Below are 25425 nucleotides of genomic sequence, written 5' to 3'. Positions count from 1 at the left end.
AAAATCTGCAGGAATGGTGATTGTGGACTTCTAGGCCTCCAGACATTTGGGGGACTTCTATTCTTTGCATAGTAGGCATTTATGGGCACTCTGTGCCCATAACACACAGACTAGGACATGCTTTGTTCACTCCCCTGGGGGCCGAGATGGCATCTTGTTATGTTCAGGGGTGAGGGATGGATGTCTGGGGCACCGTTTGCTTCACTTACATGGGCCATCTTGCACTGGGATGCATCTCTGCTCATGGGCACACCCTGGTGCTAACTCTTACGTGTGCGTTGATGACAGGATCCCCTCATCCTCATATGCATGAGTGGGCTCCCAAGACTCCTTGAATGCCTTAAAGTGTTGGGGTGATGAACAGTGATGTACCCCAAGAATTGGCTCTTCCACATCCTCAGGTCCTCAAGCGGCACTTCTGAACAGGAACCTCCTCTTGACTTTATTTTTGTTTTTCTTTCTCTCTCTTTTTTTTTTTTTTTTTCTTTTCTTTTTGAGACAGAGTTTCTCTGTGTAGCCTTGGCTGTCCTGGACTCGCTTTGTAGACCAGGCTGGCCTCAAACTCACAGAGATCCACCTGGCTCTGCCTCCCGAGTGCTGGGATTACAGGCTGCGCCACCACCGCCCTGCTCTTCCCTTGACTCTTAAGGACCTCTATTCCTTACTCTTAGACGCTGACCATGCAGCCCAGACTGGCCTTGAACTTGGAATCCTCCTGCCTCTGCCTCCCAAGTACTGGGATTAGCAGCAGATGCACCACACCAGATAACATCGATATTTCTGCAGCATAAAATGGGACTTTCTCAGATTTCGCATTCCTATCCCCTGAGAAGAGAAGGCGAAGTTCAAATCCAGGAAAACAATGCCAGGCCCCAGGATGTGCCTCACGGGATGAAAACCACTCCCAGTTGCTCGCCTGTCCAGCCCCACTGAATCCTACCCTTACCTTCACACTTGCACCTTCGGGCGGCTCACCTGGGAGCAGTTTACATGGGACCCAGGAGCGGGCAGAACTGTGGCTACAGCTGGTCTCAGAATCACGCTGAGAAGCGACACCCTAGGACATGCCCGCATCAAGGGATCTGCCAGCTGCGTTAGCTGTGACTCGGGGCATCTGACTTGCTGTCTGGCAGCCTAAGGGAAGGGACACAGGGGTAAGCAGAAACATGACAAAGGGGCGGCTACCAACCAAAGAACCCCCAGGAGGCCCAGGCTTTGCACCATTTTGCTGTCTGTTTATTTCAAGTTTACAGAGAAGCTTAATCACCTGTGGAAAAACAACCGAAAGCTTATCTTTTGTCTTACGTTCATGTAAGTGATAAATACACAGTATTTAACTTTGTACACCTGATAAAAAGGAAAATGCATAGTAGAGAGGTTGAAGGGATAAAACAGAAGCAGAGGGTATTGGTCACCAAATATAAAAGTCCAAAGTCCCACGAAACTTGGCCCATGAAGCTGGAGAAGAGAGGAACCAACAACCTCCGTTCCCTAGCACCTTGGGAGCACACGGGGCCTCTGGTTCCACCTGGCAACGTAAAGTACATCCCCTGGAAGACAGGCAGGCGAGAGCCGCAGGCCTAACCTGCTGTTGACTCGTATAGATGTTCTCCCAATTCTAGAAAGATTCCAGGGTAAGAGCTCTGTCCCATGGAAAGACCAAACCAGTGGGGAGGTGGCCTCTGTAACCTCAAGGGACAACAAAGGGCTCTGTAAGGTGTCAGGGAACCCCTGGCAGCCTGGGGCAAGTGTGGGGGCGGCAGGAGAGACAGAGAAAAAGGATGGGGCTTGTGCTTCCTTCAAGGCCTTAGGTGCAGGCCCAGGTTGCTCACACATTAATCGTGGGTGAGCCAGCTACGGAAGGAATTGTGGGTATCCTCTGACCACACAGAAATGCTGCTGATGGCTTCTCCCCTCGCTGATGAGCTTTTGAAAACATTTGTGCTCTAAGGTTCTAGTTATGGTCAGACCACTTGTACTTTCCACAGCAGCTGGGTAGGGCGGGGGAGAAGGCGGCCACTCCTCTCCACAGCCTATCTTGACATTTTTTTTGAGGGAAAAAAAAGTTACCCACGTAGACCTCTCCTTCTGCCTGACCAGCTGGGCAATCCATCCGAGTAAGACACCCTGAATGCAAGGTGGGAAGAAATGGCATTGCCCAGGAGGGTTATGTAAACACAGGAGGAGTTCTGTAGTGCTCCACACAAAGCCTGCCCTCCTCAGGCAGGCCCCTTGGCCATGTCCGGACAGGCGGGCTGGGACTGAGCATCAGGACCTGCTGGCTGTAACCACCACAAGGTGCTTATTGCAAACTGGCTGAACCCCATCTGCAGCCAGAAGGTGTGTAGCTACTGGGCTGTTTCTCCTTCAATTTAAAAAAGGGAAAATGACAGGAAGTACTTGATCACAATGACAATGCAAGCAGGTAAGAGGACCCTCCCTACACTGGAGTCTTTGCCCGAATTCTAACAGCTTATGTGACAGCAAGGAAAGTCTGGCTAAACTGCAGTCAAGAGCTTAAGAAACCCCACGAAAGCCAGGAACATGTGGACTCTGCAAACACCAGGCGGAGGGGGCGAGCCTCACTCCTGCCTCTGCAGGAAGACCCTGCATCAGGAAGACCCTGCACGGAGCCTCACCAGACAAGACTACCAGAAGGCAGTGTTCTGGGCCGTGTTAGTGACAAGACAGTCTACTAGATCACTCCAAAGCACTGGAAAGCTGAGTCTGGAAGCCCTTTTAAACTTGCTATTTTCCTCTGTGGCCCTGGGTAGTCACACCCGGAAACCCAGACTTCCAATATCCGCTGAAAGTCAGAGATCCGTGTTAGCTCCCGAAGGGTCTGGCCCTTTGCCCTGAGGAATGCTCCTGCTTCGACACTTTTCTCTCTACAGTGGTGCCCTGATGTCACTGTGTGGTTCACGCTGAAGCTCTGATCCTAAGGATAGCCATTTGTGCCTAAGCTGAGTGACAGTGTTGCCTGAGTGGCCCGTGGAAAACTGATGTTTCACTTACTAAATCAACCAGACAGTATTTAAAGAGGGAAGAAACCCAACAGTCTCTAGAATACACAGGTAACAGACAAGCGAAGCTGCTAATATACAGGCAGAGGTTTCACCAGCTCTCAGTCCCCGTCACACAGCCGCACCGTGGACGCCGGCCGGGACACAGCTCCTGGAAGCTCCTGTATGTAACTTCTGAACTTATCCAGAGTTCAGGCTAGTCAGGCTTGGAAACATCTGTGGAGTCTTAAGCCATGTAATGTACATGAGAGAGCAGACATCACCCTGAAGTTTTTGCCAATTTACAGAGAGAACTAGCTTAGCTGATGGCCTCAGAAGCCCACGGCGAGCAGCTAACGTGAAGAAACACGCTCAGGCCTCCAGGCAAACCTTCTGAATGCTCTTCCAGAGTTGCAAAGTGCCCTCGAGCATTTCACCTTCAAGCCCTTTTAGTTTTCCTGACTATAATTTTACCAATTAAAAAAACAAAACAAAACCCCACTTAAAAAGTCCTCATTACAAATAAATTACATTGAAGTTCCCTGCAGCTACTGAGGGCTAGCCCTGTACTTCCGTGCTTCTGGAAGGTGCCGAGGCATGGGGTTTATACATGGGTCACTCCCTCTCAAGTGCGACCCCAGCCAGCAGGAGTTTCCCAACTTGATTTTCCATGCAACTCAAACCCCACACACATTCACCTAGGTCATCTGACATGGTTCCGAATTCACAACGGAAGAGTTTTTGTGTTTTTTTGGCATAAAAACATTTTAAAAAGCAATTGTCCCAAAATGCATGTTGGTTTCGGTTTGCAACTCCTCACACCCGCCGGTCCAGCCAGCCAGTGGCCAAAGTCGACGTCATGGAGTCAAGTCCTTTTTTTTTTTTTCTTTGTCCCCTTAGACAACAAAGGAAAAAAAAAGAAAAAAAAGAAAAAGAAAAAAGAAAGAAAAATAAAAAGAAAAAAGAAAGAAAGAAAAAGAAAAAGAAAAAAGAAAAAAAGGAAAAACCACAAAAACAAAACGAAAACGAAACAAAAAAGTAGATAACCAGAGATGACAGTCAAGGCTCTACACACGTGCTTGGTTTCCGTAGGACATGCTGCTATGGAAACGCAGGGTGCAGCAGCCCCGTGCAGGGCCACACAGCCAGGCATGCGAGGTCGGGTGGTCCAGGCAGTTACTCCGGCTCCATCGCCTCCTCGGGCTGCAGTGGAAGCATGCGTGGTGGGGAGTCAGAGGCCGGGACCCCCCAACTTTCCACGCAGGGACCACCTTTCACAAGGGTACTTCCTCCTCCCCTACAGGGGCTGGCTCGGGGCCCTGGAGGCTGTCTTCGCTGCCTTGCTTCCTGCTCGCCGAACAAAAAATCAGCATTAAGGCTTGGAGAAACGACGGCAGCGCCCTGCCCTGTCCCCCACCTTTGCATGCCTCTGCTACCATGTGTCACATCTGATCTTTCAGACCGTCTCCCCATTTCTACTTGTTCACTTAAATATTTCAAAGCCTCCCTTGTAAAATGGAGAAATAGCAGAAAACTATAAAACAGGTGCCAAGCTACCCATGGAACACCCCAAATCATCGTGAGGTCCTACAGTGGGGTGTAGGTCTGCAGCACTCTCGCCTTCCTCTACCCTCTAGGCTAGGAGTGTCTTGTGGGGCAGAGACTGTGACACCTGACCTGAGTCATACCACAGTGACTTCCTGGGACAGTGACAAGGACCTGTGTGAAGTGGCCTGGTACATGGGGCCCATCACCCAGGCTCACAGGAAGGCCAGAAGTGGGTGGAGTTCCAGCAGACAGAAGGGGCGCTCTAAGGAGGGGACGCGGCCCCAAGCTTCCTTCAAGCAGAGTCCACCATGTAGGAAAAGCCACTGGCCTTGTCACTCAGGGCTACTGTCTAGCTCTTGACAATCATCTGTGTTTCCTACCCAACCAGGGGACTCTGTTCCTACATGGGGAAGGTAAACTGTGGTTCATGTGTCCCTAAGAAAGAAACACCTACGTCTGGGAATTAAATTATCTGATCTTGTGCTCCTGGGAAAGATGCCTGCCCTCCCTGCCCTCGAAGCTGCTGGCTGGTGCAGGCTGGGTCTCACTGCCCGCAGGCCTGGGCCCAGGATCTCCATGAATAAAGCCCTATAGATTCCAAGCCCTTGCAGGTAACCCTAGGGCGATCTGTGTCTGAGGACAAGGGCATGAGGGGCAGTAGGGCACTGGGAGACTATCTCCTCTGCTGGAATCTTGCCATTTTGATCTCAATGAAAACAACAAACAGCTGGGTGTGGTGGCGTGCACACCTTTAATCCCAGCACTTGGGAGGCAGAGGCAGGCGATCGCTGCGAGTTCGAGGCCAGCCTGGTCTACAAAGAGTCCAGGACAGGAAAGGCTATACAGAGAAACCCTGCCTCGAAAAACCAAGAGAGAGAGAGAGAGAGAGAGAGAGAGAGAGAGAGAGAGAGAGAGAGAGAGAGAGAGAGAAAAGAAAAGAACAAAGAACAGGCTTGCTCACAGTCTGTTGAGAGGCAGCCTTGGTTTTGGCAGGCCTTACCACAGAGAAAGAGAAGCCCAGGAAAGGCTTCCATTTCTCATAACACAAAGGTGGGGCCACAGGTCATCTGGGGACAAGGTGGGGACAAGGTGGCCATCTGCCTAGCTGCTAATTCAGACGTATCTTCCTGGCTCTCCTCAAGAGATGACTTCTCTCAAAACAACCCTCCCAAACAGCAGGTGTTCTCTTACGTCACATGAGCCCCAGGTGGCCAATGAACGTCCTCACATGAGGCAATTCCCAGTGAAGAGAAAAAAGTTCCCATCGCACACAAGTGACCACAGCAGGCTCATTCATTTGTGACAGCCAAGACAGAAACCCCGTCCAGCAAGGGACCCAGGTATTGCCACGCATCTAAACAGGACTCAGGTATGAGAAGGAATGAAGCACTGCCCTATGCTGCCCCGCGTAGAAAACGTGCTGCGGAGAGAAGGAAGCCAGACATGAAAGCCAGAAACCCTGCGAAAAGCACAAATGTATAGAAAGCTGAATGTGCCTCCGTGGATGCTGGGAAACAAGACTTGAGTGGACAGAGCTCAGAGGAGGAATGGGTCACACCGGTCCTGACAGCTGCACAGCTGGGCTCACTTCAGTTGTACGCTGTGCTGACCTCTGGAGCGCCGTCGCTCAGTAAAACTCAGCTTTTCACTCGCCTTGCGGTGTTGGGGATGAATCCCACGGCTTTGTGCTGCTGGCCAAGCACTTTCTACCAAAGACCTACAGCCCCAGCCTTTGACCAAGCCACTGTGTGTGCGTGTACATGCTCACATGTGTATGGAGGGCACTGTGTGTGTGTGTACATGTTCACACGCGTATGGAGGCCACTGTGTGTGTACATGTTCACATGTGTATGGAAGCCACTGTGTATATGTACATGTTCACGCATGTATGGAGGCCACTGTGTGTGTATACTTGCTCAAACGTGTATGGAAGCCACTGTGTATACGTACATGTTCCCAAATGTATGGAGGCCACTGTGTGTGTGTGTGTACATGTTCACATATGTATGGAAGCCACTGTGTATATGTACATGTTCACACATGTATGGAGGCCACTGTGTGTGTGTTCTTGTCCACACATGTATGGAGGCACTTTCCGCAGGTACTGTCCACTTTATTTTTTGCAGCTAGGCTGACTAAACAGTGAGCTCCAGTGATCTGCCTGTCTCCTCCTCCTCAGGAAGCTTACGCTATCTTACACGGCATCTTACATGGGTTTTGGGGGATTGAACTCAAGTGCCCGTGCTTGTGTGGAAAACACACAAATGAATGATCTCCCTGACCCCAATAAAGTTATTTTTAACAGCAGAAGTGGCTGAGAGGGGCTCCCGGGAATCAGGCAGCCTCATCATGGTCAGTGAGACAGACACTGTGGTATCTACCCTGAGCAGGGGAGGCACTCAGGGGAACAGGGTTACCAAACAAGTCCGCCCCACTACACAGGGGCAAAAGCGTTCATCTGCCCCAAACACTGGCCTAGATATGCAGGCAGGAGGACCCAGATCCTGCTATGATTAGTTGTAGGTTTAAACCCCCAGAGTTGCAGAGGAGACCCCATTAAGAGTCACAGAATGCAGCAGGCCTGCCCTACGCTCCGTGTGCACACCTGGAGCACAGCCAGAACACACTTTCAGCGCCACCCACGTGCATGGGGACGCAGCCGTCCAGTTGGGCCTGAAGGCCTGAGTCAATTTACAGGCATTCCTGGTGGAGCGCCATGCACCGCAGCCCAGCCCACATGCATCACACACCGTGGGACCCAACCCAGAGGCCCTCCTCAGTGAGCCAGGCGCAGCACGCAGCAGCTCAGGCTGAAGGCACATCTGCCTGGTGGAGCTGCCCGCCCCCAGGCCCCAGCGGAGGGGAGGCGATGGCACAGGCAGGCAGACAGGCATTACCTTGGGCTCAGACAAGGGCTCCCACTCCCTGGTTGGTTTTTTGCTGGAATTGCCAGAGGAAGGGGAAAGGGAAGTGAGAAGGGACCCTGGGAATGCCCCCTGCACCCTAGAGTTAGCAGACCCCTGCGTTTGCCACATAAGGCCCGTACCCACGTGGTCTTTTTGAACAGGTGGTGTGTTCACGTAGAAAGTCCCAGAGTGGGATTATGTGACACATCTATCGCAATGCCCCTAGAACACTCATGTTTCTGGGGCCACAGAACATGTGCTGCTACCCAGTGCTAAACCCAGAGACCCCCAGTGAAAGAGTAAGTCCTCACAGGAAGGTGGACAGGGGGGCTGCCCTGCCAACAGACGGAGGCTGGCTGCGCTGAGGACACAAGAGCAACCGTGTGTCTCTCCTGGGATGGCCCAGGCCCAGCTTCTAGTATCCTCCACCCCCCAGACTGGAAGGAAGATGGGGGGTCACTCACGTGAGCAGGTTTCCGGGCGCTGACAAGGAACGTTCCTCCCGCCGGCTGCCCTCAAATGGGTTCCCGAAAGAGCGCTTCCGAATCATGGTCTTTACTAAGATCTGAGGAGGGAGAAGGCAGAGAGCAGTGATGGCCGCCCCACAGAGGAAGATTCCTAGCACCTTCTTCTCCCGGCTGCTCCCTGCCAGCTCCCAAGGCTCCTGACTCTGGCAGGCCCTTCCTACCCAGGAGCTGTCGGCTGGAGCCATCCCGAGCCTGGGGACAGCTTGCTCCCTGGCTGCCCAGGGGTCCAGGCTGCTGGCTCTAACACAGTCTCCAGGAGTGTGGGCTGTGCCACTGCTGAAAGTCACCAGAGGCCGCCCTACTCCACCCAACCAGAAACAAGGTATTTCCATCAGGATAATTCTTGGGGAAGAGATGAAGAGTTCTCAAAATTGAGATTGAATTCGCACAGATAAGCTTATCATGTTAAGAGTTCAGTGTCTATATATAACCTCTGTGTGCCCACCCCCCACCCCCCCACCCCCCGCCCCAAGGTACTTTAAACCATCCCTAGCTAACCTGAAACATCGAACACAATATAAACACCGTCGACATTCAGACCCTATCAGTTAGGGCATGACAAGTCAGGTTTACATGTTTGGTGCAAAACCAATTTTCCTTTTTCATGTTATTTCTGATCGGTGATAGACTGAGTTTATAGATATGGAAACCAAATACATACAACTGAATGGTTTTTAGTGCATGCACATCTCCTTGATCCAGTGTCAGATTTATGTTACCCTAAAGAGAAACCCAACACCCGTCAGTAGTCCCTGTACCCTTTGCCTCACAGCCCTTGGCAACTGCAAATCTTCCCGTCCGTATGGATTCACCCATTCTGGGCACTTCCTATGAACGGAGCCGTACTTTGACTGGCCTTTTATGTCTATTTGTTCCTTAATTTAAAAGGGTGGTGGATCTGCTGGAAGGCCCTGACAGTTGTAAGCTGCCATGTGGGTACTGGGAACTGAACCCAGGTCTGAAAAAACAGTCGGTGCTCTTAACTGCTGAGCCATCTCTCCAGCCCCTAAAAAGTTTTCTGATTTTTTATTTGTGCTGTTGGTGGAGTATACATGCATGTGTGGGGGTCAGAGGTCAACCCCTGCTATTAACCCTCTCCTTCCATGTATGACAGGTTAGCTGGCTGGCAAGGGAGCTTCCAGATGATTCTCCCATCTGCCTCGCATCTTCTAGTCAGGGGGGTGTGTTAAGATTGGTCTGACTTTTTACATGGGCCTGGGGATTTGAACTCAGGTTTCTGGGCTTGTGTGTGTATCCGAGTGTGCTTCCAACTCTAGCTTCTGGTATGCACTGGTGCAGCCACACACAGTCACACATGCACACACAAGTGACTAGAATCTTAAATTTAAACCTAAAGGAAGGAAGGAAGGAAAAAAGCACTGACTTACAAAAAAGGTAGAAATACTCAAATGTCCACCAGTTGGGAAATGGACAAGCACGTGTGTATAGTACTTAGTCACCAAGGAAATGGAGCACCCATATTGCTACAGCACAGGGGAGCCTCGGAAATGTGACACTAGTCAAAGAAGCCAGACACAAAAGGCCACACGGCACAGGATTCCCCTGATAGCCAATGTCCAGCACAGGAGATCAACAGAGGAAGAGAGCCGACCAGTGGCCACCTACGAGGGGGAGGAAGGATGGGGAACTGCGGTTCCTTAGGATGTGATGAAACAACTCAGCCGCAGAAAGACCTTACTGTATTGGAAGCATCCCAAACGCCAACGGAGAGTTTACTTTGAAATGGTTAGAGGCAAGGAAAACCACCTGAGAATAAAAGCCACATCCACAGGGTAGCTCTTATAGTGACTGACAGATCTGGGCACAGCGAAGCGCCAGTGGGCTTGCGGACGGAGCGGCCCCTTCCTCTGAGCTTTGGCTGGTGTTCCTCCCTGGCTCCCCTTTCTTTCAGCCTCCCCTCACCCCTGCACAGGCCTCTCATCCCATGGGAAGGCTGCTCTCGGGGTCCATGTTTCTCACAAGGTTGGAGCCTCAAGAACTGGTGGTAGCTCACACTGGTCATCTCAAGCCTGGCATACGGCAGGCACCCAGCGTCTGCCGAGTGGCAGGTACACAGAGGGGGCTAGACCTCATTCCTTCCCACATGGACAACGGCCTGCACCTGCCACCCCTCCCTGCTCCCGTTCCCCTGATCTCGACCCTGCAGGCTCCTCCCGTGCTCTTGGAACCTCTACTTTCCTCATCTTTCAGCAATGTGGGGCTTCTGGAAGTTTCTTGTTTGACACTGCCTGCACTGTTCCCGCCTGTTGAGCTGTCTGCAGCTTTGCTTGTTCTCAGCAGGTTACACCCTGCCATCCTGCATTCATCTGCTTCTTTTTTTTTTTTTTTTTTTTTTGAGACAGAGTTTCTCTGTGTAGCCTTGGCTGTCCTGGATTCACTTTGTAGACCAGGCTGGCCTCGAACGCACAGCAATCCACCTGCCTCTGCCTCCCGAGTGCTGGGATTAAAGGCATGCATCACCACGCCCGGCCTCTTGTGCTTCTTTTTTTAAAAAATATTTCTACAATTTATTTTTATTTCACGTGCACTTGTGCTTTTGCCTGCATGTTATATCTGTGCGAAGGTGTCAGATCTTGGGATTACAGTTGTGAGCTGCCATGTGGGTGCTGGGAATTGAACCTGGGACCTCTCGAAGAAGGAACCAACTGCTCCCAACCCCTAAGCTACTTCTCCAAACCCTTTCCCCAAATTTTTATATTACGTTTTGCCTACATGTATGTGTGTGCACCACTTGCATGCCTGGTGCCCACGAAGGCCAGAAGAGGTTTCCAGTCCCCTGGGATTGGAGTTACAGACAGCTGTGAGCTGTGGGTCTTTGGACTCAAGGCTGGGGTCCCCTACAGCAAGTGCTCTGGATCACCAAGCCCTCTCTCCAGGCCCTTTATCCACTTAAGGTAAGGTCCCTTTGACCCGTGGTAGGGCCTAGTGTCCCTCCATCAGGGACATCCCCTGCAGCTGCTCTATTGCACCAGACATGTACTCCTTGGTGTGACCTCCCAAGGAAGGCAGAGAACATGTGGGCTTTGCTCATGGGTGTCTGTGTCCCTCAGGAACCTCTTGCAAATGTTCAAGAAGCATTTCCCCAGTGGCGGACACCTACTGCAGACCCCCCAGGCCACAGGCTTTCCCCAAGAATGTTCAGGGGGACAGAACCCCACACAGTGGCCATCGGACCCAGCTTCCTCTCCCACTATAGGCACAGAATTGGTGTGTGTGTGGGGGGGTGAAGCGTCCACTAGGAAAGGTGAGTGGGTGTGGCTCAGTCTGGAAGGGTGGCAGGCATGCAGAGCCCCAGGTGGGGGGAGAAGAGGAAGCGTGGATGAGCGCCCAGCCCTGGAGCTCAAGTCCTAAAGGAGGCAACAGCGTGGGGTAAGCAAGAGAGAGCAGGCAAGCAAAGGAGTGGGAGCCAACTCTCAGATTCCAGAAGGGACCCGAGCCTGGTGCTAGCTTTGCAGAGAGAGCCAGGAGCTTGCTTGTCTGCTGGGGCTGGGCAAACAGAACCAGGGCCTCTGAGAAGGCTCTGGGTGCTTGGAGCCTGAACCCCTGAGCCTTCCCTCCCCCTCCCGGAGCCAGAAACCCTCCTGGGAGCTGGCAACTGGGTAGCTCCCACAATCTCCAAGTTGAGGCTTTAAGATTACTCTTTCACACTTCCTTTTCCCAGAGCTAGGACCCAGGGTCAAGGCCACAGAAGAAGCCTGGTGTCTCCCCAGAAAAACTCGGTCACAAGATCAGGAAGAATATTCTGCAGTGTGGGGCACAGGCATGCCAAGTTAGCTGTTCTGGAGATTGAAAACCTCACCAGCTGTGAAGCCCATCTTGGACGCCAGGTGCACTGCTGACTCTGGCCTGGTTTTCCTCATCCTCCTGGCTCTGCTCTGAAAGCGGGAATTCTAGGCAGAGCAATGGATGCCTCCAAGGGGCTGCCCAGCTCTACAGAAATATGGGAGCCCAGGGTCACTTGGCCTAATGAGTGGCTGTGACTCAGGACAGCCCCCAACAGGATCTTAAGTCTGGCCCCGCAGCTGCTTGCTTCCCAGGCATCTGGCCTGTGTCCAGCCATGCGCTCGCTAGCCTGCCTAGGGCTCTCTCAGCCCCTGTTCTTGGTGAGTGGCCTTCCCGCCTTACCACGGTCGCCAGGCTGGGAATGTGTTTGACTGAATTCTCCACCTCCTCTTCCGTCACCTCGACCAGTGTGCAGTTCTCGTCCTCCGACGGCAATGGCTCGGCCCCGTGCCTCGTGACCCAAGGGTGCAGCTTCAACGAATGACAGGAGGGGTTCCTGAAAGGCCCTGCCAGCGTGAGCAGAACCCAGGGCAGCATGCAGGAGGGAGAGGCCAGGGCCTAGGGTCTGGCATGCAGGAAAACTAGTGATCCCAGGCAGAGAGGGTGGGTGCGTGAGAAAGGAGGAAACTGAGAAAAAGCAGAGATGGAGGCGGAGCTGTGCCGTGTGCAGAGACGGTTCTCCATCTGGCCCTCGGTCACGATAAGAACAACCAGAATTTGGCATCAGCTTTGCCCAGCAGCCCCAGGAGCACCCACGGGCCCCCGCCAACCCTCCTTGACAACAGAGGCTCTGCTCTGAACAGGCCCATTTTCCCAGTTCACAGCAGAGGAAACGAGGAGTCGCTGTGGGGCCAGATGGAAGGGCACGCTCAGAAGAGGGCCCAGGCCCCCCTCTCTGGGGTCCAAGTCCTTATCTGTGACTTTTGGACCCTCTTAAAGACACCTGTGCAGCTCAAGTGAGCCAGGCACCTCGGAAGCACTGGACTATTTTAGACACGGTCTCACACACTCGGGCTGGCCTCTAACTCCTATCTGGTCCTGCCTCCGTACCCCACCATGTGATCACTGGCATGCTCTACCGTGCGCAGTGGTTAATACGGTGCAGTTTATCTAGAGATAGAGCCAGGGATGTATGCACCCGGCCAACTGTTCATCACTGATCGATATCCCAGGGTCGGGTGTGTGTATTTGGTCTTGTGGGTGGGATGATGGGAAAGGTCTCTTCCAGAAGTACTTTCTACCCCAGGGTAGAAGTCAGCAGGAAGAGGCTGAACTGCCCACTAACTTCCTCCCACTCTCTCTGCAGTTCCTCAAAGCGACCCGCCCACGTCTCTGATAGGGGGTGGGGGTGAGGGGGCCAATGAAAGGACTCGAAGTTCAGCAGCCAGGAGCATGGAACACACAGAGGGCCCAGATCACTCTCAGAGGGACAGACACCATCAGCTCAAGCTAACGGGAGCAAGCACAGGCAGCTCAGCAGATTGGTCACAGACAGACCTTACTCCCACACTACAGTGGATGCAACCATCAACACTCCCTGCCCCCAGCAGCCCAGAGGCCCGCAGGACATGGGAAGGCGGTAGTGCCAGGAGGATGCGGTGCTGTGGACGGGGCCGAGCCAAACATCTCCAAGCATAGGACACAGGCCTTGAGTAACAGCCTTCTTAGCCATCAGCAGCCAAGTACCTTGATCTCAGGGACCACAATCCTGGACTCTGGATTCTTGTCCAACATCCGGGTGATCAGATCTTTCAAGTCTTCGGCAATATCAGGCCTGAGGGCGGAGACACATCATGGGTAGGTTTTCACAGAAAACTGAGGAGCCTGCGTACTTAGGAACCAGAAGGAGGTGACAGTGGACAGACAGGCAGGCATTACTCACTGGTCTGGGAACTCCAGGGCCTGACTCTTGATCTTACTGTGCAGACACATGATCCGCTCATCCATGAAAGGGCACTGTGGAGAGGCCGGGGAGTGTGGTGGTCAGCGGCTGCCACCTGCACCCTTCCTTCAGAGGCCATCCGTGCTGTGTCATTCCTCAGAGACCACAGCAGAGAAATGAACAGCAGTGGCCCAGGCTGAGGGGAAAGCAGGGGCCATTCCTTTGACTCCACAAGTCAGTGGAGGGTCAAGAATGTACAGCTGGCCTCAAGCCCTTACCAGCCACACTACTGACCGGCTGTGTTGCTGAGCTTCCATTTTCTACTGACATGAAAGCCAATACTCTTTCCCACCCACCTTGCCCAAAAGTAGTAAGGAAGCTGAGAGTAACACGTGTGTGTGTGTGCGCGCGCGCGCGTGTGTGCGTATGTGTGTGTGATTACAAGGGCCAATCCATTATGCCCTCTACCTGCAATGATTTTCCCATCATCAAATGCATGGCTTGATCTCTCCAGTCACGGCTGACCTAGAGGTGGCCTCCCATGCAGAGCAGGCCTCTCTCACTCTTTGCCAACCATACCATCCCCGAGCTGGGTACCTAACCCTGACATTTTACTGACAACTCCTTTCCACTGGAGCCTCAAATCCCCTAGCTCAGGGCTCGTTCTCAGAACGCCCTTGCCACAGTACGGATCTCCTGAGATCATGTAAACTCAAACTGGTTCTGTGTATCCTCTCAGGGGTTGCAAAACTTAAGTATCGGGCTAGGGTGCAACCCAATGGTAAAAACAGTGCTTGGGTTGTACAAGGCCCTAGGTTTGATTGATTGCCAGCTGAAAGAAGGTGCGAATGGGAGGCTGGAGAGATGGCTCAGTGGCTAAGAGCACTGTCTGCTCTCCCAGAGGGCCAGGGTTCAATTCCCAGCAACCACAGGGCAGCTCACAACTGTCTGAAATTCCGGTTCCAAGGGATCTGACACCTTCACACCAATGCACATAAAATAAAATTTTAACAAAATTTAAAAAGAGAAAAATGTTCTCAAACCCTTGAAGAAGAAGAAGAGAAAGAGGAAGGTGGTGGTGGTAATGATGGAAAATAGATATGCAGATATTGTAAAATTCTAGGAGGCAGGGCTGTGGGTTTTTACTACGGAATTCGCTCAACTTTATATTGAAGTAAAATAATTCTAAAGATACACTTTATATATGTGCGTGGATGCGCTCGCGCACTGCACGGCACATGTGTGCACTCCATTTGCATGCAGTCCCCTTGGAGACCAGTAGAGGGAGTAAGATACTCTGGAACTCAAGTTTCAGTCCATTGTAGATACCGGGACCCAAACCTGGGTCCTCTGCAAGAAGTGCTCTTAACTGCTAGGCTATCTTGCTAGCCCAAAGAAAATTTTCTAAACAAATATTGAGGGAAATAGTTATTTACAAAAAGAGAAAAGCTTTCTTGCTACTACACGGAACAAAATTAATTCTTCCTTTCTTCTTTTCTTTCTTTCGAGACGGAGTTTCTCTGTGTAGCCCTGGCTGTCCTGGAACTGTGTAGACCAGGCTGGCCTGGAACTCAGAGATCTATCTGCCTCTGCTTCGCAAGTGCTGGGATTCAAGGTGTGTGCCAGTATGCCAGGCTTTGAAACAGGATCCTTGAGCTTTCTTCCATAGGAGCACAAGCTCAAAATGGGAACGAACCATGCTTTTATTGCTCACAGAATCAAACTGAACTTCCCAGTTAAAATAGGCGTCTTACCAGGCATGGTGGTGGCGCACACCTTTAATCCCAGCACTCAGGAGGCAGGGGCAGACGGATCGCTGTGAGTTCAAGGCCAGCCTGGTCTACAAAGCGAGCCTAGGACAGCCAAGGCTACACAGGGAAACCCTGCCTTGAAAAAACCAAAACAACAACAACAAAAGAGGTGTCTTGCCTGGCATGGTGATGCATGCCTTTAGTCTCAGTACTCAGGAGACAAAGGTAGGTGGATTTGTATGAGTCTGAGGCCAGCTTGGTCTACAGAGTGAATTCCAAGACAGCCAGGGCTACATAGAGAAACCCTGTCTCAAAAAACAAAAACAACCAACAACAAAAAAGCCCCAAAACAAAACAAACAAACAAGCAAACAACACTCCCTAAATAACTATGCCCTATAAATTACGATTCCCACTCCCCTTCTATGCCTGGCAATAGCAGCTAGGATGAAAGAACATCAAACCAGTTCTTAGTAAAGCTGCAAAGAATGCAGTGATCGATTAGTGATGTCTGTCTTAGGCTCAGGAATGGACAGTCCCTGTTGATTCTTTTTTTTTTTTTTTTTTTTTTTTTTTTTGAGTTTTTGAGACAGGGTTTCTCTGTATAGCCTCTTTGAACCATTTCTATACAGATGAAAATATCAGCCAGTCATGGTGGTGTACACCTTTGAGACCAGTACCTGGGAGGCAGAGGCAGGCAGATCTCTATGAGTTTGAGGCCAGCCAGCTCTACAAAGCAAGTCCAGGACAGCCAGGACTACAAGAGAAACTCTGTCTCAAAAAACAAAAAAAAGAAAGAAAGAAAAAGAAAATATCATCAAAGATATGTATACTACAAATATTTTTTAGCCGGGCAAAGTGGCACACCTCCTTAATCCCAGCACTTGGGAGGCAGAGGCAGGCAGATCGCTGTGAGTTCAATGCCAGCCTGGTCTACAAAGCAAGTCTAGGATAGACAAGGCTACACAAAGAGACCCAGTCTCAAAAAAAAAAAAAAAAAAAAAAAAGGAATATTTTAATCTATTCATCCAGCTGTGGAGATCTAATTTACAAGTAAGAACTGTCTCCCTGTAAGGTCACCAGCCACCCAACAGCACTCAGAGAACGAGACACACTACCCTCTTACCTGGCCAAAAACAAAGCAGTACAGCGTCACACCCATGGCCCAAACATCCAAGGCCTGAAAGGAAAAGAGTTCAGTGTTTACCACACTTCTTTTTTGAGACAGGGTTTCTCTGTGTATCCCTGGCTGTCCTAGACTTACTTTGTAGACCAGGCTGGCCTCGAACTCACAGCGATCCGCCCGCCTCTGCCTCCCGAGTGCTGGGATTAAAGGCGTGCGCCACCACGCCCGGCTAAACCACCTTTTCTTTTTTTTTTTTTATCTTTTTTTTTTTTTTTAAAGATTTATTTATTGTATTATCGGCAGAAGAGGGCATCAGATAACATTATAGATGGTTGTAAAGCCACCATGTGGTTGCTGGGATTGAACTCAGGACCTCTGGAAGAGCAGGCAGTGCCCTTAACCACTGAGCCATTTCTCCAGCCCTAAACCACCTTTTCTTAAGCCACACTCTTGGAGTGGAGCAAACTCTGTCTCCTAAGCTCGCTGGATGGGACTTAACACCCTGGCACGGCCAATGAAAGCTTAACTGCCCCGACCCCCAGCGGTAGTGGATGGTTGGAGTTTCTTTGCTGTTTCTGTTCAGTGAGCAAAGTCTAGCTACGGAAGGTTGGCCGGCTCTGATGGGAAGTAGCCTGGACGTGCCTGGCCAAGCCGTGGAGACACAGACCCTGGTGTGAGCTCCTGGACCTGGCCGCGACCCAGTGAGCCTGCTGCGTGCACCTTCTACATTAGACTTTCTGCTACTTAGAGCCAAAGGACCCTGATCCATGCAGAACTCCACAGACCCGAAACTTACCTTCCCAGAGAAGATCTTCCGGGTCTCTGAGAGCGACTCGGGCGCCATGAAGGCAGGGGTGCCCACGGTGTTAGAGAGCAAGGCGTCGCTGCCCTTGAACTCATTGCTTACACCAAAGTCAGCTATCTTGACGTGGCCGTCGTCCCCCACCAGGAGGTTGGAAGGTTTGATGTCCCGGTGGATGATCTTCTGGTAGTGCACTACAGGGAGAGGAACCGACGGGACAGAAGCGGCAGGAAAACCCCATGAGAACTCCTGCTTGGCTGTGCAGCCCAGCAATATCCCCGATGCCTCATCTCCCAAGCCCCAGGTGCCCTCCCCAAACATGCTCTGAAAGATAAAGGGAAAGTGTGTTTAAGGATGTTTACACCAATCTCAAAACACCAACTGCCTATAGCAAAATTTTAACCACCTGTCACGGCCTATAAATAGTTTTCATTGGGTCTGGCTTCCAGCCAGGCACACTGAGACGTGTGACAGTGAAACAGTTTCACTTGCCAATGGCTGGCACTCATCATGGCCAGCAAGCCAGCCGAAGGCAGAGTAGGCCCATCTGAACTATGGACCGCAGCGTGGAACCGGGGACTTGGCTTCTCAGTGGGCAGAAGCACTGCGAGGCCCAAGCACCAAATCTGGGGCAATGAAGAAGTTGGTGCTGTAAAAAGAGCAATAGGTCAGGGCTTCCCTCTGTGTTACACGTCATGCACGTATCCCAATTAAATGCTAAAACCAAGCCGGGCGGTGGTGGCGCACACCTTTAACCCCAGCACTCGGGAGGCAGAGGCAGGCTGACCTCTGTTGAGTTCGAGGCCAGCCTGGTCTACAGAGTGAGTCCAGGACAGGCAAGGCTACACAGAGAAACCCTGTCTCGAAACAACAAATCAAGACAAAAAGTCACAACCATCCTCTGTGACAGGCAGGGGTAACAGTCACAATGGCCAACAGGAGCAGGACAAAGCCACGGGCGGCTACAGGCCGAGGGCGGCCCTGGTGAGGACACCGGGAGGCTAAGAGGATCCCATCCCAGGAAGCTTATGCAGGTGGAGAGAAAGGGCTGGATTTTTAAAGCTTGCTAGTGGGCTGGGGGGACGGCTCAGTCAGTGAGGTGCTCACAGACACAAGGATCTGAGTTTGGTCCCCAGCACCCGTTGGGAGGAAAAGAAAAAAAAAATCCAAGCATGGTGGTGTGTGCACTTGTAACTCCGGTGATGGGTGGGGTGGGGGTGAGGGGAGCAGGAGGCCTTACTTAGCCTGCTTGGTGAGCTCCAGGCCAACGAAGGAGCCTGTTTAAAAAAAAAAAAAAGTCCTCTCTGTCTTCCTGTCTCTGTATTCCATCATCATATATTAATAAAAAGGGTTGTTCTCATCATAAAAATAGATTAAAATGTTAAAACAAGGTAGAGAAGCTCCTAAGGAGCGACAGGGCTCCACATGCGTGAGCACACACGCGCCCACGTCTACAACAGCTCACTGCACCACTGTTCCTCCCTTTTCTCTGTGGCAGGGCGAAGGGCTTCGCCTGCCGCGGGACAGCCACAGCCAATTCCCTGGGCCACGTGAGAGACTGCTGCAGCCCACACAGTCCTGGGTTGTGCGTGTCCCCGTCACCCAGCAGGGAAATGAGATACTTTCCATCCCCACCCACTGGCTAAGTCCCCCGAGGAGCAGCTCCCCCACGGGCATGGCTTACGGTACTCAATGCCCTTGATCAGATCCTGGAAATAGAATCGGGCCTGGTCTTCAGACAGAGGCTTGAGGGTGGGCACTTCCATCACGGGCCTGAAAGGGCGACATGTGTGTAAACAATGTAAGCCAGATGCAGCTAGGCCTGGCCCACTCCCTCCCTCAGAGCCTGGCGCCCACCCCCCCACCCCCTCAGCTTTCAGGTGAAGAAGGCTGGCAATGCTCCTGGGAGACAAATACTCACCCTTGGTTGACCAATTCAAACACTGTGGGGAAGAGGAGGACATAAAATTGTCACACTGGGGACACTGAATCCACCTCCCTCCTCCCCCTCCCCCACCCCATCTCCAGGGAGGGCTGAGGAGACACACACAGTCTACCAAACAACAGCTGCTCAGTGACACTAAGTGCCACTGAGGAGGCAAAGGACCTCCTGATACTCCCCAGGGCCCTACCTGGACTTTATTTCTAGTCAAAGGAAAGCTGTACCTGGTGGTGCAGGCCTGTAATCCCCATTATTTAAAAGGCTGAGGCAAAAGGATTACAAATTCAAAGGTAGCCTGGGCTACAGAGTAAATTCAAAACTAGCCTGGCCAGCTTAGTGGGCTCCTGTTAGGGGGGGCCTGGGGTATAGATCAGTGATACAGTACTTGCAAAGCACTCATTAGGCCCTGGGTTTGAGGCCCAGGAATGGATGAAGAATACACGCACGCCAGCACGCCCACGCAAGTTTAGGGACTAAACCCAGACTTGCGCACTGGAGGCAAGCACACTACCACTGAGCTGTATGCGCTCATGTTTTTCTTTAAATTGACTCAAGTTTCTAACTTCCCCCCATCCTCTTTGAAGCAGGTATCACCCTGCAGCCTCTGTCTGGCCTGGTTTACTTGCTATGTAGACCAGGTTGGCCTGGAATTCACAGAGCTAGACCCTTCTGCCTCCGCCTCCGGAGTGCTAGGATTAAAGGTGTGTGCCGCTGCTCCCGAAGTCCTCACCATTTATAAATGAGGTCTCGGACAATGCGCTCGAACCAACCACCTTTGTCTGTGAGTGGTACCCACCCCTTGAGTGCCCCCCCCCCCCCCGTCTCACCACCCACGGCTTTCCCCCCTACTTTCTAGCACCAACCTTTCTTCAAGCTTTTATCCCCACCGAGGCGGGGTTTCTCTGTGTAGCCTCGGCTGTCCTGGATTTCTCTGTAAACAAGGCTGACCTCGAACTTACAGAAATCTGCTTGGCTCTGCCTCCCAAGTGCTGGGATTAAAAGTGTGGGCCACCACAAGCTTTTTAAAAAGTTCATAAAGCCCTGGGGGGGGGGGTCTTCCCACCTGCTCGGTGCCCTCCACCCAGATGAAATGCGGCCAAATCCTTGGCATTCCAGTGCTGAATGGTCATCTCCTGGGTGAACTGGTCTCTCCACTTTCCCTGACATCACCCTGAATACCTACATTTCTCACGTCTATTTAATTATCAACACTATCTTTCCTGTCTAGGATAGCACCTGTAAGGTCTCTCTTACCATGCTATCTCTCAGTTCCTAGAACAACTTTGAGTATACAGTAGGTGCTCAATAAACAGCTGCAAATGGTCACACAGGAGATGTAGATGCTAAAAGCGCCAGTAAGAACTCCCTCCCATACCCTGCTGGACCAGGAAAGAGGAAGCTGCCCTTGGTGGTCCCAGGGCTACAGCTGTCTAAAGACAGCACCTGGGCAGAGGTGTGGATGGAGGAGAGAATCTTACCCATGTACAGATGGTCCTCATTGGGGTCATCCAGGACCTGATGGCACAGCCGCCCAGGGACAGGAGCAAGGAGAGAGAGAACAGATATAAGCAAGAGGAAGCGGGAGTGTGTGATGGCGTGTGCCCACACGAGGGTGCACTTCCCACACATCTTCCTAGTCAAGACAGAAGACAGACACTCCCAGAGCATGATAACCAAGTACACCTGCCCTCACGGTCTGGACCACGCTGAGGAGAAGACCACTGGGGAAGAGTAAACCCTCTCCAGAAACGCCCACACCTGGATGCCGAGCCAGCCCACCACCTAGGAGATGTGCCCCGGGTTTCAGAGTTAAAATTAAACCCTACATGAACTCCAGAAGTGGACCCACTCCTCCTGACCCTACCAGGACACGCCCCAAGGCCTGCTCCTGCCTCTCTCTAGTGCGCAGGTCCCAAGCTTGTCCACTTTGATTGTCTTGGTGCGTCCAATACTGGCTGGACACATAGTAGGTACCCAAGAAACACTGATATACAAACAAACAGAACGATTGTGCGGTCTTGCTGAGTGGGGTGGATAGATCAGATGCAGAGGGTACTGGGAAGAAAAGAGACCCCACTAGCACTCCGTGCTACCTGCAGACCATGTTCTCTGGACTTCCGCTAAAACGGCCAACTTCAGTGTCAGGGGCTGAGATTGGGAACACAGCATGAAATAAGGACAGAGGGTAACAGTTTGCAGCTGTTCTCTCTCTTTTAGGGAGAGACATGGGTAAGACAGACAGACAGACAGACAGACACACACACACACACACACGTGTGTGTGTGCACAATGCCTTTTAGTAGGGCCGATGTAAGCGAAGAAGGCCAAGAGCTACAGCAGCAGCAGCAGCAGCAGCAGCAAACTATAAAAACGTATCCATTACAAGCCAGGTATGGTGGCGCACACCTGTAATCCTAGCACCTGGGAGGCAGAGGCAGGCGGATCTCCCTGAGTTCAAGGCCAGCCTGGTCTACAGAGCCAGTTCCAGGACAGAGATCCGCCTGCCTCTGCCTCCTGAGGGCTGGGATTAAAGGCGTGCGCCACCATGCCTGGCATTATTCTTAATCATGTATAATAGCATTACTGTTTTTCAGCTAATTAATAAATAATTTTAAATTTTGTCAATTTATGGTTTTGACATTGGGGTTGGTTTGTTGTAATGCGGCTGACCTTGAACTTCTGGCTCTCTTGTCTCCACCTCAAGCACAGGGCTTACAGGCCTGCAGCACCATGTCTTGCTCTGGTTTGTATTTTAATGGGAAACAGGAATAAATATAAGCAATGTGAAGAGCAGCACCCTGAGCTCTGTGGAGGCTAGAGGCAGGGTGTCCCGTCAGGCTCACATGGGGAGGCCCCACTCCAGCAGGAGTGCTGTTCTGGGTAGTGGTAGAACAAAGTGAATCCAGAGGCAAGAGCGCACACACACAGAGACACACGCACACAGACACACACATGCACCCACACACACGCTCAGACATACACACAGACACACGTACAGAGACATACACAATCTCCCAGACACCCATACACACACACCCTCCACAGACACACACACATGCACACACACACGCAGACATACACATACAATGCCCCAGGTGCACACACACACACACACACACACACACACACACGCCCTCTTCTTGGCCACGATGGTTCTGCTTTGCCTCAGGCTCAACACAGCAGAACCAGCTCAGCACGATCTGAAAACAGCCTTGTGCTGAAACCAATCTTTCTTCCTATTAGGTTGTTTTTCTAAGTATTTGTTATGATGACTAAAAGCTAACACAAAGTTTTCCAGAATTTCTAAACACATCAAGTCATCTTGAGACAAGAAAACATGAGAACCGCTAAGCTGAAGCAAAGGTTGGCTAAATATAGAACGGGCTGAATCCAGCTCCTCAGCGTTTACAAATGAAGGTTTACTGGGGCATCGTCATGCTTTCTTACTCTTTTGTCTGTTTTTGCGACAAGGTCTTGCTATGTAGCCCTGGCTGGCCTGAAGGTCATTCTAACTACTAGGCCGACCTCAAACTCACAGAGACCTGACTGGCCCTGCCTTCTGAGGGCTAGGATTAAAGGTGTGCACCTCTGCACCAAGCACTAGTGGTTTGCTTAGTTTAAATTGTGGTCGGTTTCACTGTTACTATCTTGTGTGTGCTTGAACCACCACAGCGCATATATGGAAGTCAGAGGACAACTCTGGCATTTTTCTGCCTTTATTTGAATTCTGGGGGCGAACTCAGACCACTGGGCTCTCATTATCAGTCATCAAGTGCCTTAGCTCACTGAGCTACCTCACAGGACCCCACTTACTTACGTGTAGCTATTTCTGTGCTGCAGTTACCTGTGCGTATAGTAGAAAAAGCTTCAAAGAGAAAGAAGTAGGCAACGGGGAAGCCTGGGAGCTCTCAGCCTCAACTTTTGCATCTGTAAGACTGGGCGTGACAGGCAGCCTTGAGGAAGTGGGGGTGACATGAAGCAACAGAGTGAGGGTGTGAGAGGCAGCAAGTTCCTCAGCCCTAAGGCAGCTGTCCGCTGTGGCTTGACTTGCTGGGGATCCTAGCAGGAAGCTATTCGGCTATTAACAAAGCCAGGGCTAGAACACCAGCGCCAACCTCTCTCCTCACCTCCACCAGCTTCACCACGTTGGGGTGGTCCAGCTTCTTGAGGATGGCGATTTCCTGGTACACCTGCTCGATGGGGCCCCTGGGCTGGATGCAGCCCCCCGGAGCTGGGCGAGCACCTCGGGGAGGGGGGCGACCTGCAGGGAACACAAACAGTTGGGGCGGCTGCTAAGGGGACAACTGAAGGTCCAAGGACTTCTGGGAGCTTCTGGAATAAGCGAGGCAGCAGTCCCTGGCCCTCCGGTTCACCTGTCAATCCCCCTTTTTCTGTCACATGCCCAACCCAAAGCAACGGAGGCTCACTGAGGAAACTAGTCTGGCTCAGCAATTTCAGCACCCCAGGGAGACGGTTACCCGGGCATACCTCAGCACACAGAGCACATGCCTAGCATGCACAACGTCCTAGGATAGATCCCCAGCATTGCATAAAACGGTGTGGTGACACACCCCCAAAACCTCAGTACTTGGGAGGTAGAGGCAAGAAGATCAGGAGTTTCCTTGTCACCCTTGACTACTCAGTGAGGACAAGGTCAGTCTGAGAGCTGTCGCAGAAAACAAAACAAAACCCAAAAGCAATCCATCACGTGAATCGATCACTTCTCCTCTTTGGGGCTCAGTTTTTCCACTGGATAAAATAGACATAAACAGTGTGTTCCTCTCCTCGGTGTGCAGAAAGCCAAGGAGGAGAAACAAACAAACAAAAAGAGTCAATGAGAAAAGCGAGGCAACTATGCCAGGACAGAGTGCTACTCAGTAGAAACACTGTAAGAACGTGAAGGCCAACAGCCGAAGCCACTACATCACACACGTCATGTGAGGAAGCCGTGAGTGTGATCAGCGGAACAGATGCAGCTGTTGCAAGGGGATGCGAGGACGCCTCGGCCTGTAGGAGGAAGGAGGGAGACAGAGCGGGAAGATCACAAGTCCGAGGCTAGCCCCCATCACAGTGAGACCTTGTCTCAAAAACAAAAGTGAGCCTGGAGAGATAGCTCAGCGGTTAAGAGCACTGTCTGCTCTTCCAGAGGTCCTGAGTTCAATTCCCAGCAATCACATGGTGGCTCACAACCATCTCTAATGTGATCTGATACATACTGTATACATAATAAATAAATCTTTAAAAAAAAAAAAGTGAGCTGGGCGTGATGGCGCACACCTTTAATCCCAGCACTCGGGAGGCAGAGGCAGGTGGATCGCTGTGAGTTCAAGACCAGTCTAGTCTATAAATCGAGTTCAGGACAGCCAAGGCTACATAGAGAAAGCCTATCTCAAAAAACAGGGGGGAAAAAAAGCTCAATATTTAAATGTGTTTTAATAGCTTAATGGGTTTCTGTTGTTTGTTTATTCTTCCTTTTTATGTGTGCAGTTTTATGCAAGAGTGTCTCCTGTGTGTGTGGCTCGCCTTGAGTTCCCGATCCTCCTCCTCCTCCTTCCACTCTCTGAGTGCCAGGGCTACAGGCGTGTGCCTAGGCGGTTGATTTGTAGATAAACGCACAACATTTTTGTTGCTCTTCCTGAAAGCCTGATTCTTGCTCCTGCTGCTCTGCCTTCTTCCCCATGGATCTGCCCATTCTCAGTACTTTATATAAATGGTAATATTTATAGTGAGTGACTTTATGTCTGGTCTCCTTTACTTAGCGTGCTTTTACCCACGTAACAGCAAAATGGCTACTGACGGCTGCATACTACCCTACCCTACGCACACCCATCTTACTCATGTGTTCAGGGCCACTAGGGTTGTCTTTGCTCAACAGATTTGTGAATGGTGCTGCTAACACGTGCGCTAGCAAGCTCTGTGTGTTTTTCATGCTCTTGGATACTACTAGAGAGGAGCTGCTGGGTCCTAAGCTATGATGACTGATAATGTTAACTAGAAAGAGACTGGAAGATTTGCCCAGCTCGGGTGGTGCCATTCCCTGCCTGGGGACCCTGCAGGATATAAGCCGAGGACAGGGCTGAGCACTGGCTCTCACTCCTCTCTGTTCTTGACTGCGGACACAGTGTAACTCGCTGCC

General features: G+C 51.5%; 1 protein-coding gene across 6 annotated transcripts in view; it reads right to left on the bottom strand.

The window, feature by feature from the left end:
• Positions 1-1214: 1214 nt before the first annotated feature.
• Positions 1215-25425, bottom strand: part of CAMKK2 (calcium/calmodulin dependent protein kinase kinase 2) — a 45304-nt gene continuing 21093 nt past the window's right edge. For 2 of the 6 annotated variants that reach the window (XM_084762700.1, XM_084762701.1), the window contains exons 6-17: positions 23417-23550; positions 20768-20804; positions 19269-19290; positions 19032-19120; positions 17342-17541; positions 16546-16599; positions 13670-13743; positions 13474-13561; positions 12130-12258; positions 7921-8021; positions 7448-7490; positions 1215-4349 (exon numbers count right to left, since the gene is read on the bottom strand). In XM_084762700.1, the coding sequence (XP_084618826.1) occupies positions 4179-4349; positions 7448-7490; positions 7921-8021; positions 12130-12258; positions 13474-13561; positions 13670-13743; positions 16546-16599; positions 17342-17541; positions 19032-19120; positions 19269-19290; positions 20768-20804; positions 23417-23550 (1142 nt within the window). In that variant the 3' untranslated portion in view covers positions 1215-4178. The remainder of the gene's footprint in view (positions 4350-7447; positions 7491-7920; positions 8022-12129; positions 12259-13473; positions 13562-13669; positions 13744-16545; positions 16600-17341; positions 17542-19031; positions 19121-19268; positions 19291-20767; positions 20805-23416; positions 23551-25425) is intronic. The other 4 variants (XM_084762704.1, XM_084762702.1, XM_084762703.1 and 1 more) reach the window with 4 other exon arrangements.

Source organism: Acomys minous (genome assembly GCF_964271855.1).
Source record: "Acomys minous genome assembly, chromosome: 16".
Classification (NCBI taxonomy): domain Eukaryota; kingdom Metazoa; phylum Chordata; class Mammalia; order Rodentia; family Muridae; genus Acomys; species Acomys minous.
Note: the sequence above shows the minus strand (reverse complement) of the source record. Positions and strands in the feature narration are given on the sequence as shown.